Consider the following 20007-nt stretch of genomic DNA (forward strand, 5'->3'; position numbering starts at 1 on the left):
AATATGATAATTGAAACACTGCAGTTTTGAACATTGACCATGACCACACACAATGCAGCTCTATAGGATTTGACCTTGTCTTGTTCAAACTGTGCCCGGATCAACTCAAAGCAGAAAACTACAGAAACCCATCATGTGCATGTCCTGACTACAACCTGAACTCTGATGCTGTTTTAACAAGCTGGTTGAGAAGAAACTGTGTGAGAATATTTTAACCTTAATGTGAGGCTTCGTTTCCTTCTTACTTTCTTGGCATATTTAAGGCTGTGGAGCATAATAACTTGCTGTTAAAGCTCAAAAAGCCGTAGACGTGCTTCACACATCTCATTCTTCACTTATCACTCAGTGTAGAATGAGAAGACACATTATCTTCATTTTGTCCTTCCGGCGCTGGCTTCCTCTGAAAAGCCATATCGATTTTAATTCTATTGTTAGTATTTAAACGATTTGCGTCGTTTAAATCATCCTGAGTTTGAACAAACCTGTAGATTGTCATGCAAAGCCCTTTTGGCTGTTCCACTGCTGTTCTGGCCTAAGGGTGGGGGGTGGGGGGGGGGGGGTTAAGGTCTGGCCAACTCTCCTAAAATTCCATCAATTTTTTTTACCAAGAAAATTAATGTTGCTCTATTTCCCAGCTTAGCCATCTGTTGTTTTCACTTGTGCTTGTTTAACATTCTTCTTTTACTTTTAAATTTATTGTTATACTTTATGATTTCAAACAGCAACTGTTGTATGAGTCATTTGAAGGACGGACAAGCTAGTGATGTGTTCCATGGTTCCGATTAATGCTTTCTTCTCAAACACTGAGTCATAGCAGATCAAACTATTCTTGTGAAATCGGGTTGGGCTGAGTTAATGCTCCATGTGTGTTACTGTTGTTTACAATCATAATATTGAATCCTTCTGCAGTGAGTTATAGCTTCACACTATTCATTGTGACAACCACCACAAAGGAATTCACTGATAATCTACTCACCACTTGGCTGATGGAGGGGTGGGTGAAGTGCACAAAAACACTTTTGGAGTTTCAGGCGTAAACAGTGTTGCAGCCAAATCTAAAACAATTGAAGTAAATGGTGTTCACTTCTTCAATCGTTAAAAAACACAGTGTAAATGAGACAATTTCAAATCCAATTTGAATGTCGAGGCTTGCGGACACTTGGATGAAACCACAGGAGCAGTTTGGAGGCATTTAATGTTTATGTCTGTTGTTTTGTTTTCTCTTTGAAGAAGTGGTCACCAGTTACTTCAATTGGTTTGGATTTGGCTGCAACACTGTTTACACCTGAAACAGGTGGGTGAAGTGTTTTGAGGACTCAAACACTTCACCCACCTCTTCATCGGCATAGTGCTGAAAGAATTTTAATTGTGGGGTAAACTCTCCATTAAAGATAGAATGGATTAGTTAGATTAGATAATTAGAGTATAGTTTTGGTGTAGATTAACACGTAAAAGCTTGTGATATACCAAGACAAGCTTAACCATCAAAAAATGAAAAACAAAAATGAGAACCTGGAACTCAGCTGGTCCTTTTCCAACTGTCTGCATGTTTAATAAGGTGAGAGCAATGTTATGTAGAGTCGACTGTATGTCTGAGAAGTGAAGCAGGTGGATACGACCTGTGAAAGTCCTAATTAAAATGACTGGACCTACATTAACATGCACTGCTGGTGGCCGCGCCACATGCTTTGACAAATAAGCAACCCCCATGACAGCAGCTCCAGGACTCCACAGACCCTGGAGGAGGCAGGAGTTAGGATGAGTGACAGTTGTTTTAGCACAGATCCCCCTGAGTGACTCATCTTTTTTAGTTTGTATCTTAAATAGAAAAAACGGTTCCCAATGAAAACTGTACAAGGATCTGCTTTTCAATAGTATCTGAATAAACTTTGGATACATCCACGTCTATAAAGTTGGTTTCAATGGTCGGAGCTCCCTCTCAAAGTCTCTTTTTTGAAGCCATTATATGCTGAAAGAGTTCGGGGTCAGTTTTGTAATTTCTCATCTCTGTGCTGCCGCTGTAGACTTTACAGAAATCACAGACGTCAACAGCTCTCTAAACTCTCTTCACTTGAAAGGTGAATGCAGGAATAGGAACCATTGCCATGTGGCTGATCATCTTGTTTTGCAATAGACTTGTTTTTCATGTGTGGGAGTACTTTAGTTTTTGGTGCGGGTCCCGCTGGGCCACTTGTTCTGATATGATAAAAGAAAACACTGTGTCACTTTACTAAACACAAATTGCAGTTCTGATCCAAAGACGTAACCCATAAAAACGGTAGCTTTTTGAATCAACTACACTTTTGCATTATGTCATTGGATTCTCTGCCATATTTGTTGTAGCTCAAACATCTTTTATTAAATTACGACACTAGTTTTTATGAATGAATTCTAACAAATATAAAAATGCATCTTATATAAATATATATTTTAAAATCTGAAGATAATATCAAGTGCAGCTTCGTTCCCAGATACTGTGATGGTTTCTCTCTCGGTTATAAAGAGCCCAACCGAGAGAGAAACCATCACAGTATCTGGGAACGAAGCTGCACTTGATATTATCAGTAATTTAGAGGTTGTCAGCCGTGAACTCCGGACTGAGACCAGGAGAGACTCTGGCAGCAGCAGCAGCAGCAGAGATGTGCTTAGAGCAACAACTATTTGAGTCTGTTGTGAGACTCAGTGCCCTGGGTGCTCATGTAAAGACTCGTGGTTAGATTTTGGTCTTCACGATTCACCCCAAGCACAGAGCGTGTTTGCATTTATTTATGAACAAGTGTTTGTTTACTGCTGTGGGTGTGTAGTAGAATACGTTGTGCTCACACTGGACTCTTGACACTGTTTATGTGGAAAGAACATTATACAGATGGAAGACGCCACATTATACTTTCATGGGTATCAATTCCCAAATGAATAATATATAGAGATTTATTTAGTTATATGTTTAAGTATAAGGTTTCCTTCCTCCCAGGCTCCAGTTCAGTGGAAATATGAAATGTTGTGGACACTCAGTTGTCAGGCTTGGACCATATCGATATACTGGAGTTTAAGTAAAATAACCCACCGCACTCAAATCTGACCCAAATTGTTGTTGTGAGCAGCAGGGGGCTGTGGGCCGTCGTGAATCAGAGCCACTCCAGCGTGCGTTAAACCTAACCAGCTTTGGTGTCTCCATGACAGGATTGCCACATCAAATGTGAGGGCAGTCTCCTGCTGTGGCATCCTGTTGGTACAGGCCCTTTCATGTCCTGTTAACACCAGAGGCTTCACTGTATGCACTTTCCCAAATCCCTAGTGTAACTAGGACATGATGGGGGGGGTATGTGTGTACGTGTGTGGTCAATTGTCCTCTGATAAATGTGTGGACTATTTTTTGGGGCCATTACTGGTGTCCATGTGGACTTATAATGAGTAATGATGGCTTCAACGTTAACTGGAGGGTCAAGAATAAATAAATGGCATGTTGTACGGAACAGTATTTGTCACGATTCCTTAAATATAACCAAACTAAATTGTTTAGATATAGTGTTTGACCCAATAACGACCATTTTCTTTGCTGAAAGAGATTATTAATCAATCCCTGTTTAGAGGCCAGGATTATGAATGATGGTGGTATCTCCCTGACACCAATATCCAAAGCCACAGGCAAACAAAAAAATACTGACCAGCTTGGATGAGCTGCACAAGCCGATGTGCATCAATTTCCTGAAAACACAACAACAGTTCTTTCATTTACTTATTTCTTCAACAATAAAAGAAACATCCACAGCAGCTTTAAATGAAAATGAGCCTCCAGGGTTTCTGGGCCAGTTTTGCCATTCACTAATAATTGGTTCAAAACAAAAACAAAAATAACACCCAATCCAACAAGACCTTTGCTAACATGAACATGTCAGGCTAAATGATTTAAGTATGATGAAATAGTTGCAAACTGTTACCTAGAACTAACGAGCCTTTCATTAGATGAGCATCTGAGGTTTACGTCCAGACGCTATCATCAGCACATATGTGTTTAATAATATGAGGTGTTGTTCCTCTCGTTGTATTGTAACTTTTGTAACATTTTGTGTATTCTTTTTTTGAGTTTTTGGTTTATCAACTTGAGACTCAACATGAAGAACAGCCCATTGAGTCTGGTGTTTACAATCCGTCTGGCTATGCAATGTGTTGCATCAGTGAACGCAGAACCGAGCAAGTGGTCCTTCACAGAGGAGCGAGAGTTTATAACCTTGAGGTGGACCTCTCCATTTTTCTTTTTAAATTCAATTTTGAATCTCATTGAGGGATAACTTTCAGAACAACAGCTGACACATGCAGAAGTGTAACCCTGTTAAATATTTAGCATATTGAGGAGTAGTTATATAAGCTGTCACAGCCCCCTCAAGAATAGCAGAGTTAATTTATACTGTATGAGGTGTACTCAGCTATGACTTTGTTGAATGAATTACCGGCTACTGTGGTTTGAAGCCAATGATGAGATAAAGAAATGTTGCTGCTCATTGGGTTTGTTGGAGCTAATTTGATAGTCCTCCGTCTCTCCTCCAGCCTCAAACAAGTGCCAACCACAAAGCGTTCTGACTGCACTGTGACTGACAACTAACTTTTCTAAAACTGAAAAATACATTAGAGTTTATAACTTATCGTTAGTAACTCTGTCTTTCTTTTTGGGAGCTAAATGAATGTCTTTCCCAGCGTTTAGTCCTCAGTCTCAAACCAGTAGCTCGACCTGGACGAGAAGCGGGTTATCACAGGACTGATGTAAAGAATCAACCATTCACACATTCAGGCATTTCAGAGCCACCAATAAGCCAAACCTGGGTGTCTGCAGTGAGGCAACCGTGACAACCACTGCACCACCATGTCCACCATATTGTGCATTTAAAACACGATTCCAAATACAAACGAAAAAACTAAAATCTCAACCCTGATGTGTTGCTCGTCCAATTCTTTTGTCCCTTAATAAGCATCCAAACATAATTATGCTACAAACACAAAAATAATGAAGGCCTGTTGATATTTTTATTTATTTCACTGTAGAATTAAGGATCTGGAAAAAACAGAGAAATGCTGGTGCTTATTTTTTAGAATTGTTAAGTAAATCCATCAACAAGGACAAACAAGTTGGTGATGATGGAAATTTGCATTTTAGCTAACTGCTATATGCCATTCACCATTTCTTTGCTGTGTTAGCTCTCTTAAATACAGTTAACTGATGAATGATCAATCATCAATCAAACTTATTAGAACAACTAAATGTGTACTTAAAATACATTTGAGGGAATGTTTACATCTCTGGGAAGTTCCTGACAGAGATCATTTTAAATATCAGAGGCCTTCAGATAGGTACATATTTGTGTATTTTGCAACTCAGCTGACATCATACTAGGATTAAGATTATAGGTTTTGGAAACATATGGGTATAAATTGTATGAGACACATATGTTGCAGCCTATGCTTTTTTGAGCCCTTGAAGAATTCAGCAGCTGAAATTGCCTCAAGTCCAAAACAATTTAAAGAAAAAATTGCGAAGCGGTTTGAAAGCAATAGAATCTCAAAGAGAAGGTCGTGACCCCGTCAACAATGTTCTCTCTCACCAAGATATATTACAACACTCACACAAACACACACATAGACTCACACAACATCACCTGTCTAACACTGGGCTCAGTTTGTGGCTTTATTCTGAAGTAATATCGAGACCTGTTTGTTTTGAGATGGCCTGTAAACTTGTTATCACTCACTGTAAACTTATTATGAATCACTGTAAACGTATTCTGACTCACTGTGAACTTGTTTGGTGGAGCTTGAGCTTCCGGGCTAAATTCATTGACCAAAGAGAAATTAAAAAATTAATATAACCAAGCACTTTTACGTTTTGTGTACTTTTGAACTTATGTTTATCTAAAAATAAGAAATTGTTTCAAAGAACAGTAAAGAAAAGGATTAAGAATAAGTCAATGATTAAACATTTTTTTTAAAAGCCACATGTTGGCAGGTGGATTTTGTTTCTTTTAACCTGCCTCTGTTACCAGTCTTATGCTAATTCCCTTTTTTATTGTATAATTTATTTATTTGACAGACTTTGCCTTAAAACATACATAACATTACATCCAAATTTGTTTTCGTAACAAGAAAACAAGAGACTGGCAGAGGGAGGGAAGTATATCTCGTTCAAATCTCCTTCCCTCATGTTTTTTTATTCTCGCCTGTTTGCTGGTCATCCGGTCAAACTTCTTGCTGAGTCCAGATGGAGTCAGTCGGGGGTGAACACTTGGGCCGAATATCAGATTCAAAACTCCAAATCTGTCTTGTATGAATCAGAGATGAGCACAATATGGTTGAGAAATGAAGCAAAATGGAAAGAAGAAGAAAACAAGTCAACCCGACAGGACTTATAGAATGGAAAACATGAACAGAAGGGACTGTGCAACTACTCGAACTTCTGTTGCCACGTGAATGTTTGAATTCACCATTTGCAGAGTTGGAATTACTGGAATCTGTGATATTCATGATTGTTTTATCTTTTTATTTTATTTTTGTAGGCAGGAGTCTCTGAGATTTTTCAGTTTTTTAACGTTTACAAATAATATTTATCGTCCTGAGAACTACGTCGGTCTGTGTAACAACTTGACAGTCAGTGCACCTCTCACCCTCACTTCTCAGCCATTAAAATGCAAAAACGATCAATTTCATCTTGTTCTGCTTTGTGTTTTGGCCCGTGGCAGGTGACTGACATCAAAGAGAGGCTGAAGGAGTCCAGGAGGTTCTGGTCCAACCTGCCTGATGACATCTGCGCCAAGGGCAAACTCACGGAATCGGACGACGAGCAGTGCTGGAACAGCCACACGAAGGGCAGGTGAGGACTTCTGCAGCTCTCTATAACCACCGCAAAGTCACCCCCCGCTCCACTACGGTTATCACATTTTGCCTGCCAGGGATTAAAATAACCACACTGTGTTCCCAGATTAACACTCTCCCTGTAAGTACAATGGTTAGTGCTTATATGGAGAACCTCTATAAGCTCCGAGGCTCTAATACTCGGAGGACCATGCAGTTTCCAACACCTCTTATCACCACTGCAGCGTGAAGAGTATCGCCGAGTCGGTACAGTAGATTGGACACCGAGTTGTTTTCTCTGACAGTGAACCAGAGACGCTGGCAGAGGAAATGTGTCAGCCCGTCACTTTGGCCCTGTCCGAGCAACAAATATACCAGATGGTGCAATAAAAGACATGTTCTCTGGTTGGTGCCAGGACCAATTGTAAGCATCTCTCTGAATCTGGGAGGTAAATTGATTGCCCAGAGAAAATAAAATGTCATTAACAGTCAGACTGTGTTACAAATGTGTGAGAAAATACATTTCCACATTCTCCTGTCGCCTAAAAACTATGCACACTTCATTTTGATTAAAATAATTTCAAGAGCTACAAAACTAATGGATATATTTTGACATTACACGCATGCACATGTATATGAACATAAACATGACTGAAATTACTGCAGCAATTGAATAATCCCAACATGGAATAGTCCATTAAGCCTGATTACACACTTATGTTGTGTCAGATTTAAGCCTCTAGTTTCGGTTGATCTATATCTGCTTGTCACGCGAGATGATGAGATACACACACACGGCTCCATTTTCAAGAGGTTATCTGCAGTGTGTGTTTCTGTGGTGGAACCAGGGAAGTTAAATGTAAGACGTGATGGCAGCACAAGAGTCTGACACGGGAACAGCTCTGTGTCCGTAACTTGGTTGGATTGTGTCGCGGCAACTTTTACAATCCCACCTTAGCAACGAGGAAACAAGACACAATTCTCTTACAGTATTGTCACACTTTAATGCTCAGAGCATGGTGCATACCACAAAGTTTAGTTTGTAATATGCACCCAGATAGGAAACAGTTCTCTGTCTTTATACATTTGGCCAACCCCTCCCACTCTGGTTGGGGTTTGTCAAACGTTGAGATCTTCTGATCACATGAATACAACGATGCCTAGTTAAAGCAATCAGGACAAATACATTCAGTAGTACAGTAAACAGCAGGATCAAGGTAACTTTGCCTAGAGATAATTAGGTTACATTGTCTAGAGCAATCAGGCCAATGTACATTCAGTAGTGCAGGAAACAGCATGATCAAGGTTACATTGTCAGAGATTCAATCATGATCAATCAAAGGGGAAATAAACATGTTTATGTTATGGTCAACTGTTATATTTCCCTTACAATTGCATTGGTTTGGCAGAGAGAGATCAACTAAGAAAACATCGTAAAAGTAAATAATAGAAACTTCTTCACCACTTTGACAACATAGACTCTGATCAGCTCTGTCAGCCTCCGAACAGCAGATCGCCTCCGATTCAGTGTCAGAACATTCACATGCACACAATGTTCCACTTTTATGCCCTTATTAAAAACTGTATTCTATATGAATATTGAATATGAGCATTAATATTTTACAATATGTTTCATGCAGCCATGCATTCTATGAGTAATGTACCCACGTGCTTCATATACAGCTGAGCCCGTTCTAACTTCAAATCAGTTCTATTCAATTTTAATCGTATAGAGCCAGATCATAACATCATACATTATTTGAAGGCATTTTCACATCCTGTTAATAGTCTTTTGTATAATATTTAAAAAGATATGTACTTTTCTTCCATCTAGAAATGTGGGCGTTTGTTTTGGACATGCATCTCTTCCTCAGCGTAGCAATCTGTTGTCTCGCAGCCTTAAACAGGCAGGAGGCCACGTGTCGCAAAATTGCAGCGTAAAAAAACCCCAACAGACCATATTGTCATGCTCAGAATATTACTATGCATCTAATTTTACTAATTGATAATTAATTTATAAATAGGTTAATGTTGTCTAGCACAGAAGACTGTTTTTACATCACATATTTTAAATGGTACACTACACAAAGAAAGACTTTTATCCTGCATAATGTTAAAAAAAAAATCTTGTTCTCAATTAAGCTCTGATATAATTATATTATCTGAAAGAGCCCGTTCGCTTGGCTGGTGCAGACTGTTGAAGCCTCATTTAAGCTTCAGCATATTAACTTTGGCTGAACTTTGTATTAATTTTTGCAAAGATGGAGACCTGTGAATTTCTTTGAGGTCAGTATCCAGAAGAAGAAGAAAAATACAGCAAGTTTTTCAATCTACATATTGGTATGTGAGTCCTGTATCAAGAGAGGATGGAAATCATTTGAAACTTTCTTTTAATCCAAGCTGCATAAGCCTTTAATATGTCGACCAGATAATTTGTATTTTACAATACCAGGTAATTTTACTTGTAAAACTGGAAATATTAGATGCTGAGTAAAAGTTTTTTTGCTGTGTGATCTGTCCAGATATTTCCCTGAGGTGGTGAAGGAGGGTCTAACCAACCAAGTGAACAACCCCGAGGTGGACGTGGATATCACCAGGCCCGACACACTCATTCGACAGCAGATCATGGCTCTGCGGGTCATGACCAACAAGCTAAAGAACGCATATAATGGAAATGACATCTTCTTCCAGGACTCCAGTAAGTTCTCCCATCTCTCTGGTATTTACAAGTTCAGGCAGAGACCAGGTGATGGTGATAACTTGAAGTCAAGTAGAAAGAGAAATATTATAACATAATAATGAAAAATACAGTTATCTCAGGATGTCAAAGAGGTTTTAAATGTGTAGAATATGTTGAAGAATTTGTAAACTTGGATAGACAACAAGGTTCTAGAGCTTTTTGGTGATGACAGTCGATTTGCTGTAAACAAAAACATGTGATGTTCGCTGCAGAATTCCTTCCTCATGTCTTGCCTCCTGCATGTTCTACTCAGTCTGAATGTTTCCAGACTTTTTGTGAACACATCTGACTCAGACAATCTCCTGCTAAGATCTTCATATTTGAAAGGCAACCTGTGGGAAATGTCCAGACCCTTCACTGACCTGATGCTTACTCCAACCTAATTCTCACCTGAAACCTAAGTCTGGTCTTGATCCCAAAAAAACCTTGAAGTCGTGAGTTCAGCCAAAATGTCAACACAAAAAACTAAATTTGTCCTCACAACAATAGGAAGACGTATACACACACACTCCTGCTGATATACAGTCGGCTATAAACTGTTATTACCAAAATAAAATCTCAGGTGTCATTCATGTAGCAACTCATCATACAACTTCACAGGCAGCATCAGAGCTGCAGTGAGGCAAGGCTGCCACTATTAGGAGAATAAATAGCTGTAGCCACGGTGACACCGACAGTGATGTACATCTCAAATGCTGCGATGACAGAAACCATTCGTTCTGTCATGACTCCGCGGATCCTCCCGAGCTGACAAGCCCAGAGAATCTCCGCACCGCAAATAAAACGTGTGGCTGCCGTCTCATTCTGTGACATAACTCCATTTTAGTGTCACTTTTTTCTTTTCTTTTCTTTTAGTCGTGGTTACACCTCAGACATTGTGTCCTGAAGAAACTTGAATTGTTGCATAGGTTTGCTTCAGGTTTACAGGTCTGCATTATACTCTGGACCGAGATGAAAAACAATGTTACTGAGCTGTTCCTCTGGACACTGAGGGAATATGAATGTGTCACTGCATTTCATCCAAATAAGATTTCACTGGGATTTTGTGCATTTGCAGAATGAAGGTGAAATGTGCTTACCCAGTGTACATTGAGGTAGTTTAATAAAGGTTTAAAGGACGGCAGCTCCATTACTCCCTCCACCAGGGATCAAGGTTATGGTTTCCCCTGTGTGTGTATGTGGGTTTAGGTCATCACACCCCTTCCTTTTGTTATATCCCCTCCTGAAGAACTAGACAACCGTGTGTAGGATTGTTCTGCCTGCGCTCTGCTCAGTGTGTAGATAAACTGAAAACAAAGTACGTGTTTGCTGATGAGCTATTAACCTTGCAAATAGCGTGTGGCCTAGTTTTATTCTAAACTAAATGGAGCAGGCTGAATCAAAAGCTACTGAACTGAAGACATTAAAAACCAGCACTGAACATGACTGTGTTATGAAGGGGATGGGATCACTTACTGGTGCGTGCACTGAAGTTTATTTGGAAACGATTCAAATTCACAAAATGAGTCACCAAATTTTACAAAAAGAACTTTCAATAGAAACCACAGCTTGATTCATTAATGTCACTTTGCCATAAAAGCTGCCGGTGACGTCATTATTTGAATGTAAAGTCTGATTCCTGTGATTCTCCTGCTGCAGGTGACGAGGGCAGCAGCTCCGGCAGCGGCAGCGGCTGCTCCGACGGCTGCACAACAGAGTTTGTATTTGTCGGAACAGAGGCTCCTGTGATCGGCGCCGACAGGAGCGACGAGCGGGCGGCAGCAGCAGCCGCGGCCAAGTCGCTCTGCTGCGGACCCTCCGTGCTCCTGATGATGGCCGCCCTCACACTTTGGGCGCTGCAGACTCAATGGAGATAATACTCGGGCGCGGCCTGATCACTGACTCCTCTACTGTATACATACAGTATGTTTAACAGCAAGTTGTACTGCTGTTCCCTCACTGGACGTGTAGAACCTCCTGGAACCCTGTGGAGAATGGCTGACTGTGTGGTAGGACTGGAAGTGAGTGCAGTGCTGCATCCTGCTCGTCTCCCAAAGAATGCTGATCACTGAACCAGCTTTCTCATCTCTTAAAAAAAAACCTGCTAAGAAAATGTGCTGTTTTTCTCATTAATCCGAAGTGGATTTTGAAAAACACGCATCTCTTTTAGAAGGTCACACCATCTCGAGACGGCTCGTCAACGATTTTTCAGATAAAGGGGAATCTATTTTTCTTTGTATGATGAAGTCGTGAAAACAAGTCACCCACGTTATCCTGTTAGTCTTCTCCCCCTCAGACGAAAGGATAAAGTCTTACTGTGTGCATGCATGGAAACGATGTTAACTGACAACTTTTTTTTTTGATTTTCTTTGATGCGGGCTACACAGTTTCTGGATTGGTTGGTTCAGAGCTGGCAGTTCACCTGGTTTCCTGTTTGGTCGTATCAGTGCAGCGTCAGGAAGCAGCAGTTCTTAAAGCCACTTTATAGTTGCACATTTAATTATCTCTAAGAAAGTGCTAATGTACTGCACCGAGAGAACTACTTTGCACAGATTATTTTTGTTGGCTTCATAAGTTTATATAGCTCCAGGAAACATTCACCCCATAGAGAAAGAAGATCTATATTTTCAGGTCATTTTACTGATTGTATTGTACTTTAACAGTTGCAGTATGTATTTTACAGGAAGGTACTGTAATGTAATCTTACTGTTTTAGTTAATGGCAACGTTTTTATAAATGTATCATTTGTTTTTAGAAGTTATTTGATCAACGTAAAATGAAGGTTTTCGCGGCAACAGCAAGTCGTAATGTTAAACTTGCCTGCAAACATTAAGTTACCTGATTTAAGCTCCTCGGTTTGGGTGTTTAACATTCACATAAAAAGTAATTTTTTAATTCCCAGAGTATATTAATAATGTTCGGTATTTGCAAATGAAATACTTGGCTTTATGGTAATTATTTATGATTTATTTCCCATGTTTTTCACATTCAGTTCTCTGACAGTCCCTGCTGGTTTGGCCCCCCACGTCTTGTGAAGCAGCACATGGAAATTTGCATGTTCCTGCTCATGTCCATGTTCTGGTTAATGAGAGCAGACCCATCCCCCCGACAGGCAACAGGTTGTAGAAGTGGTCATTTACAAAGTCACCAACTGGAAAAGAAGCAGGGTGCCAAGGTTACAGGGCTCTGACTGTGCTCTAGGAATTAGTGTTACTATTCATAACCTCCATTTTATCTCTTACTGGCTTTGACCTCTAACAGGCTCTGGAGGCTCCGTGTGCATAAGCCCACAGCTCTGCACTGCAGCAACACAACCCACTGGCATTGACCCCTGGTCACTCATAAAAGGCAGGATCCAAAAAAGTTGCAGGCATCCCACCAACAAACTAAGGGCAAATGTGTGTGTGGAGACGATAAAGCCATCAGCTCATAAGCACCTGAAATGCTCCTGAAATAGTTTCAGATGGCCAACAACTAAGTGTCTTGTCTCAACAGGGACCCTCACACACACCCCACGGCCCTGACTGATTACCAGCTGATTTGAGCACCTTTGAAGAGATCAGGCATTTCACGTTGCAAAGTGACAGTCGTTTTCCCTCTCTGATGCAAGCATGAGGGAAGAGAGAAGAGTAACACACAGTGGCACCTTCCCTCTAAGACCTGAAAAAGCTTTCTGAAGTTCTAAGGCACAACTAAAAGGTGCAGATGACCTGTCGTCCCTCAGTGGTCTCTCAGACAACTAGCTTTGACAGATTGCTAAAGTCTTTGGCACCGTAAGGGAAGTCTCTTCTCAGTGGGCTCATATGGCTCAGAAGAGGGACCCCAAGAGAGAAAGCTATCACCACAGGAATCCCTCTGCAGAACAGTTGACCTGCGTCACCTCACTCCCAGCAGAAACCGCAGCCACCCACCAATCCCAGCATGATTAAATGAAACCACTGATGCGTACACCCTAATTGTGTACCACGACAGCACCGTGTAAAAGCTGAACAGATAGACGAAAAGGTCGTCCAACATCAAACTGTCCAATTTAGTAAAACACAATGGATCCATCCCCCTGATTTTGTTTACATTTTCAATTTGCAAAAAATATTATGTCAAGATAAAAACATTATGTAAATTGTATTGGAAACAGACCAATCACAATCAAATATGTAAAGCATGTGACTACCACATCCATTAAAGACACAAAAAGGGCAGCAAACTTGAACATCTTGGACCGATACGTGATTTTCACTTCCCTCTTATTAGTGCAAATATAAAAACCATATTTCCATCACTTATTCTTGACCGTTTTCCCCCATTTGAAGCTTGACTGCAGCTTCTTTAATTAGTTCAGCTCTTCTGCAACAGGTTGATGAGACAGAAGTGGAGATCTAGTGTCTAACTGTTTATTTTTACATAACATTAGCAGAAGGAAAGTCTTGCGTTTTCTTTTGCTGATTTCGAGGGAATTCATTTAAAAGCTGTGTCTCATTAGATTGACTAGAGAAGGACAAGTCAAAACACAACCTGACATCTAACATCAAAATATCAGTCACTGGCAAGGAGGTCACCGGGTCAGCAGTAATTACATAATAAAGAAATAGTCCAGGTAGATTGGAGCGAGCCAAGTGGATCCTAGCCTGGGAATAGAGATATTCATCAGCAAAGCCACAGAGAAATGGTCACCAGTGGAGTAATGGGACACTTTCCACCTCTGGGTCAACATCATTAGTTGAGGGCAGGAAGGAGCTAAGAGTGTAGATGAAGCTGAGATCCAACCAAAGACGATGCCGTTTTTTATAATCTTATGTATCTCATTGGTCGTGTTGCTGTTTTAGTCACAACTGGAAATTTGTAGGTTAGAAAGCAATGAGCATTTTGAAGATGTGGGTCAGTGAATGCATTCTGATTGGTCCAAAAAAGCACATGCAAATGTTCAGTGCATACTGCAGGGGTGACTGTGCAAGCAAGCCTGTTGAGCCTTTTCTAGGTCAAAGCCTGCATGAGACAGAACCAGGAGGGGGGGGGCAATGCAAACCAAACACACATGATCATAGTTTACCCAACTCTGAATATCTAAAATGCAGTTATTTCAAAGGTTCGTGCAGATGGTAGGTGGTTCCCACTCTCAGCTCACTTTTCCTCTTGGATATCATAGATCGCTCCTGTGTAATCTGGTGCAAACCATCGGATCCAGCGTCTCAGTGGGTCAGACAGATGAGTCAGACGGGTGGTAGTTAGAATGAGTGGACATCCAGCAGTAACCATTCATAATGTACTGAATTTTGAATAAATAATTATTAAAGTAATTAGCTGTCAGGCCGGATGTGCAGCAGCAGTTCTCCCAGTCTGTTAGGTTTTAGCCACCCACGGGTCCCGCGGAGCAGTGGAGGAGGTTTCATGTAAAAATGATGGTGTGTGAAATGGGGCCGTTGGAGCTCATGAAACTCGGACTGATATTAAAATTTTAGCTTCAGATGTTTACATTTCTCTCTCGATACCGAATTTTCTGTCTTTTATGATTTAATTTCCATCTAGACTCAGTTGTGCAGTAAGAGAGTTGCTTTCAGATGATATTTGTGCTTTGGTGAATCTTTAATTGGTAAATGAAATAAATGCACAGCATAAGAAATTAGGAGGAGGAAAGTGTCAATTGTAAGAGCGAGTAAGTGGGTTATTTTTCACTGACATGAATTCAGTTCGCAAAAGATTTTTGGGGGTGGATATTTCGGAGTCAGGGGGCAGGGGAGGGGGGAACAGACAGAGAAATCGGTACAGAGTGTTTTCGGTAGCAAGGCAGGAAGTCTGACTCGTGGCTTCATGTGCTGCCTCCTCAGTGAAGCTTCATGACTACGTTTGTCAAATTTTTAAAAACTTTGCATCTTCAGCCGCACAAAGGTGGAATGCACCTGGAGAGCCTCCAGGTGTTCTGTGGGTGAGGAAACGGGAGATTAGACAGAGTGAGGAAGACGCACATCCTGATTAGTGTTCCTGAAATAACGCATCGGAAATGAATCAAGAAAAGAACTGTTACAGACGACAGTACAGTCTTCTCCAATTACACCGAGAGGAACGTTAGTCTTTTCCCTCTGCCTGTGTATTCCTCTCATGCCTCATGTTACCTTGGTCAGATTTCTTCAACTTAATTTGTCTTTTTTTTTCTGTTCCTTTTCTCGTCTCATTAATTCTCTGGCATTTAAAAAGTTGAAAAAATAATGTAAAATTGTGGTCGGCTGAGGTTTTATACCGAATGTTTAAAACAAAATGTGTTATGCAAGGTCTTTTCCATTTTGATGTAAATCATTTGTTGCACTTTTGCTAAAACATACTGTTTGCTGTGAGTGTGATACTGTTGTGATTTGCAAAATCAGATAACTAAGGAGCACATTAAGATTTTTGGAGCCGTCAGTGCACGCTGTTTAAAGTGTTTGGGGGGGACTGAAGTTGATGGTTATACAAGCAGACATGCCTTACCATTTTTTAAAAGACTAAAATGGATTGCTTATTTGGCTTTTGTTACACATTCTTGTATACAGAAAATAATACAAAGTAAAAAATAAACATTTTATTACAAAAATAACTGCTTTCCTAAAGTTTCTTCTATTGTCTCTCCACTCTGATTTCTATCCTGAGAAATAGTCTTCGAAGAATATTACAATAATAAGAGAAGCGGATCACTTTCATGAAATGTACACCAGCTCAAATATACATCTGAGACCTAAGGAACAAATCACGTAAGCATGATATAGATCGACTTGGCTGTTGCATTTCGAAGGCTGCTCCAAATAATGCGGCCAACAAATGTTTTCAAAGACCTAGAGGCGGAGGGTTGCGACAATGAAAAATATATGATGCTTAGTTTTTTTAATGTGAGTATGAGGCTTCATTTTAACCAAACAGTTGACGGTACACAAAAAACAAAACAGGGACATTAAAATGTTCTCATTGAGTCTAACTGCAGATTTGTGGCTGGACAACAGCGGAATGGAATGGGACAAGTTAGTGACGCAATTCTCTGAAAGAGAAAACTGCCACATTTAATTTCAGCCTCTGTGTGAATGTCACTTACTTAATTATCCATATTTCAAGCTAAGTTAGCTAAGTTCTTTATTGCAGTTGTGTCACAAAATTAGTTTTTAGCTAACTTAGATACGCGTAGCTAAATTAGCCTAGTCAGAGCTGGCTGTACCGTGGTTCTGTACGAAATAAACCCACTCATTCACTTACTCCTACTTCAATATAGGCCTGTGGAAAATCCAACAGTACAATTTAAAATGTTTATTTTACACTTAGTATTAATATGTTTAAGTAAAAAACATGTTAAAAGACAATCTTTAAATGTAGAAATTGCCTCAGATAATGCTGCTCTCTTCTTTACATTTGTACAACAGGTCGGGCTGTTCACGCTGCCCTCTGTCCTGTTCTTTCCTTCACAACCGCAATGCATGATGGTATATATTGTTCGGTTAGTGACCATCGATGCAACATTACTTTTCACGATGCATTGTGGGAAACAACTTTTGCACTGTACGGGGAACACGCAGAGGATTGATGAGCAGAGCTGGAACTGCAGAATGCTACAGAGGCAGGGCTGTAGTTTTGCATCAAGGGGGGGGTTTACACTAGCTCCTATCATGTGCCCCCCCGGGCAGCTTCTGAAGGGCCCCTCGGGGTACAATTACCCCTCAGTGAGATTCACTGGTCGGCTTGGTCTGAGGGCCGTGTTTTGTAAAGGAGACTCTCTTGGTATTTTATCCAAACCTCTGGAGAGTGTGATTTCTCAGTTATATTTAAATATTCAGTCAAAAGTAATTTTAGTTTAAAGTTTTGGAGAATCAGTAATGTGCAGAATAACTTTATTTTTACTTACTGTACAACCTTTATAGAAACCTAAATATTTACCCAGCATACAGACTATGTGAGGTGAGACTATGTTAAGACACCAATTTCTAGTCCCTTTTTCTCCATGAACACAGGATGATGGAGGAGCTCTTGTTCTACAGGAAAGTGAGTTTCAGAAAGTGTGACGAGAGAATGAGCTCAAACAGCTTCAGGCTGAATCCCAGACGACTGCTAATGAAATAAATCCCTTTCTTTAAAAACACAATATTACTCTCTGAAACGAATGAACTCTAATGGACCCTAATTTAACAAACAGCCTCTTTTAGGATTTCATGTCTCCTCTTTTTACGCTTTCTCACCTATTCTCTGCTTTCACAAATTACTTTGAACTTTAAATATGTGACAAAAAACGTGGGAGACTTAATGCGGCACTGGGGATTTAACACTAAAATCTCATTTTACTGTATTATATGTATCCACTGTTCTTCTACATTTTACTTTGATCCCTACAATTTTAGAACTAGGTTATATATTCAACTGTAGATTATAAAAAAAAGTATTTTTACAAATTTGATTTATCTTGCTACATTTTCAGCATCTATTTGCCCGTCAATACATTTTCCTTTAAGCATGCAGTATGTCAGAATATTTGTTGAAGATTACTGGACCTGGATTCTACAAATTTAATGAAATCCAAATTGCTAAGTGCACAAAAAAAGTGTTGATGTCATCATCGCCCACCAAGGGATTAAATGAAAGTGAACCGGCAGGAAACTGAGTGTAAAGCTCTGTTGAGCACGCTTCAAATTGTGTGTGAAAATGTTTTCACTGCTACCTGTAATCTATTAGTTGTTACATTGGGCTCAGCATCACGTTTTGTCAGGGGAGACAATAGAACGTCTGGCAGACAGAAGAGATGTACAAAAAGCACACCGCATGTCCTCATTCAGAAGATCTCAGCAGCTCCCCAAAACATCCATTTATTCATTTTCACATGACAACATCAATGGGGACAACACGAAACGGCCTCACATCTGAACCTGAATTATTCATTATAATCTCTTTTTCTGTCTGTACAATTATTTATGTGCTTCAATTATGGATAAGCCAGTGTGAGAGGGCCAAACTCCAGATGAAATACAAAAAAAAAAAGTTTACGGATTTCAAAGACAGCTGAGCTTTTCTATGGGATCCACTTGATAATTTCAGATTGCTTTTGGCTAAGCCTCTGTGACTGTGAAAGGAATTAAGTCTGCTTCACTGTAAACCCAGAGGAATACTGTACAGTACGAGTGCTGTGACTGCAGCTGTACCACGTGATCTCCTGGTGAAGAGACAGAGATACACATCTGTATTATTCTTTTACTTATTTGGTTAAAAAAATGTGTTCTGCTCTTTTACATTCAGAATATTTGAACAACAACTGGACAGCTGCTGAATATAAGGTGTAATCTATTTCTCTTCTTCGTCTAATAATTTCTCAAGTCTCATAAAGTCTGTCTTTCTGTCTATGTGTGTCTGTCTGTAAATGTATGTCTCTTTGTGTGTGTGTCTGTTTGTGTCTGTGTGTATCTGTTTGTCTGTCTGTCTGTGTTTGTGTGTGTGTGTGGAGCACATACAGTATCTCGAGAACTGTCCATCTTGTCGGCCTCACCTTTGGCATGTGTGTGTTTTTAGGGGCCCAAGGAAGTGCAGCATCAATTTGCAAACAAGATACGTTCAATATTAATACAAATATAATTCAACAGCGGACCAGCACTTGTTAGCAGTGGTGGCTGTGACTCATCAACGTATGTGACACTGTGGATTGCGATAATGGTGTTCAAGTAAATGGTTGCTTTAATTGCCAACAGCAATGACAACTGATTGTAACTGCTGTAATTTGCATCGATGACACATCTCCTTCTTCTTCAAAACATAATAACCCGGTCAAATGTGAACACAGAAACAGGAGAACATGTTATCTAAAGTCAGTGAGACAAACACTTCCAAGGAAATTATCCATCCCACTGAGAAATCACAGATAAAAGACGTCACTTGTATCCAAAAACTGTCCTGTAAAGTTAACTTGTTTATAAATTCATGGATGCTATGCAAACAGAAGCCTCTAATCCCTAATTTTTCGTACTTTAAACGGAGCCAATATGTTGAAATGTAGACAAAATAGGTTTTACAGAACTTGGCTTACAGAACCATTCCTTGAGTCTTGTCGTCACTGGGAAGTTGCCAGACAACACAACATGTTAATTGGTGAGCTGGAAGGCAGATTTATCTAGCTAGCTGTTTACATTATTTAAGCTAAGCTAAGCAAATTGGCCGTCAGAGCGTAGAGACGTGAGAGTGGAGCTGCCAACCCAAATCAGTTTGTTTTGTTTTTTTTGGTATATCGACTGGACAGCAGAAGAACACATGGAATTTAATCAGATTGGAAAAACCTTTCTGCAGATGTTTCTCATTCCAAACAATCAGATTATGTCTGTTTGTGTGCTTTGCAACGTGACGCACAGCGATGACATCTAATTCATCGGACTCGATCTTCAATGCAGCGACCCGCGCTGCTCGATGGGTGTGGTCTGCACACAAATTCAATCTGATCGCAGCGCAGCCAGTCTGTCTGAAACATC

At 40.1% G+C, this 20007-nt stretch overlaps 1 protein-coding gene across 1 annotated transcript in view; it reads left to right on the forward strand.

Annotated features, from left to right (window-relative positions):
- The window catches only part of LOC132998924 (glypican-6-like), a 119221-nt gene extending 107788 nt beyond the window's left edge, over positions 1 to 11433 (forward strand). The window contains exons 8-10 of the mRNA XM_061068671.1: positions 6726 to 6856; positions 9360 to 9535; positions 11216 to 11433. Coding sequence (XP_060924654.1) covers positions 6726 to 6856; positions 9360 to 9535; positions 11216 to 11433 — 525 coding nt within the window. The remainder of the gene's footprint in view (positions 1 to 6725; positions 6857 to 9359; positions 9536 to 11215) is intronic.
- Positions 11434 to 20007: the final 8574 nt, after the last annotated feature.

This window comes from Limanda limanda, chromosome 3 (assembly GCF_963576545.1).
Source record: "Limanda limanda chromosome 3, fLimLim1.1, whole genome shotgun sequence".
NCBI classification, from domain to species: domain Eukaryota; kingdom Metazoa; phylum Chordata; class Actinopteri; order Pleuronectiformes; family Pleuronectidae; genus Limanda; species Limanda limanda.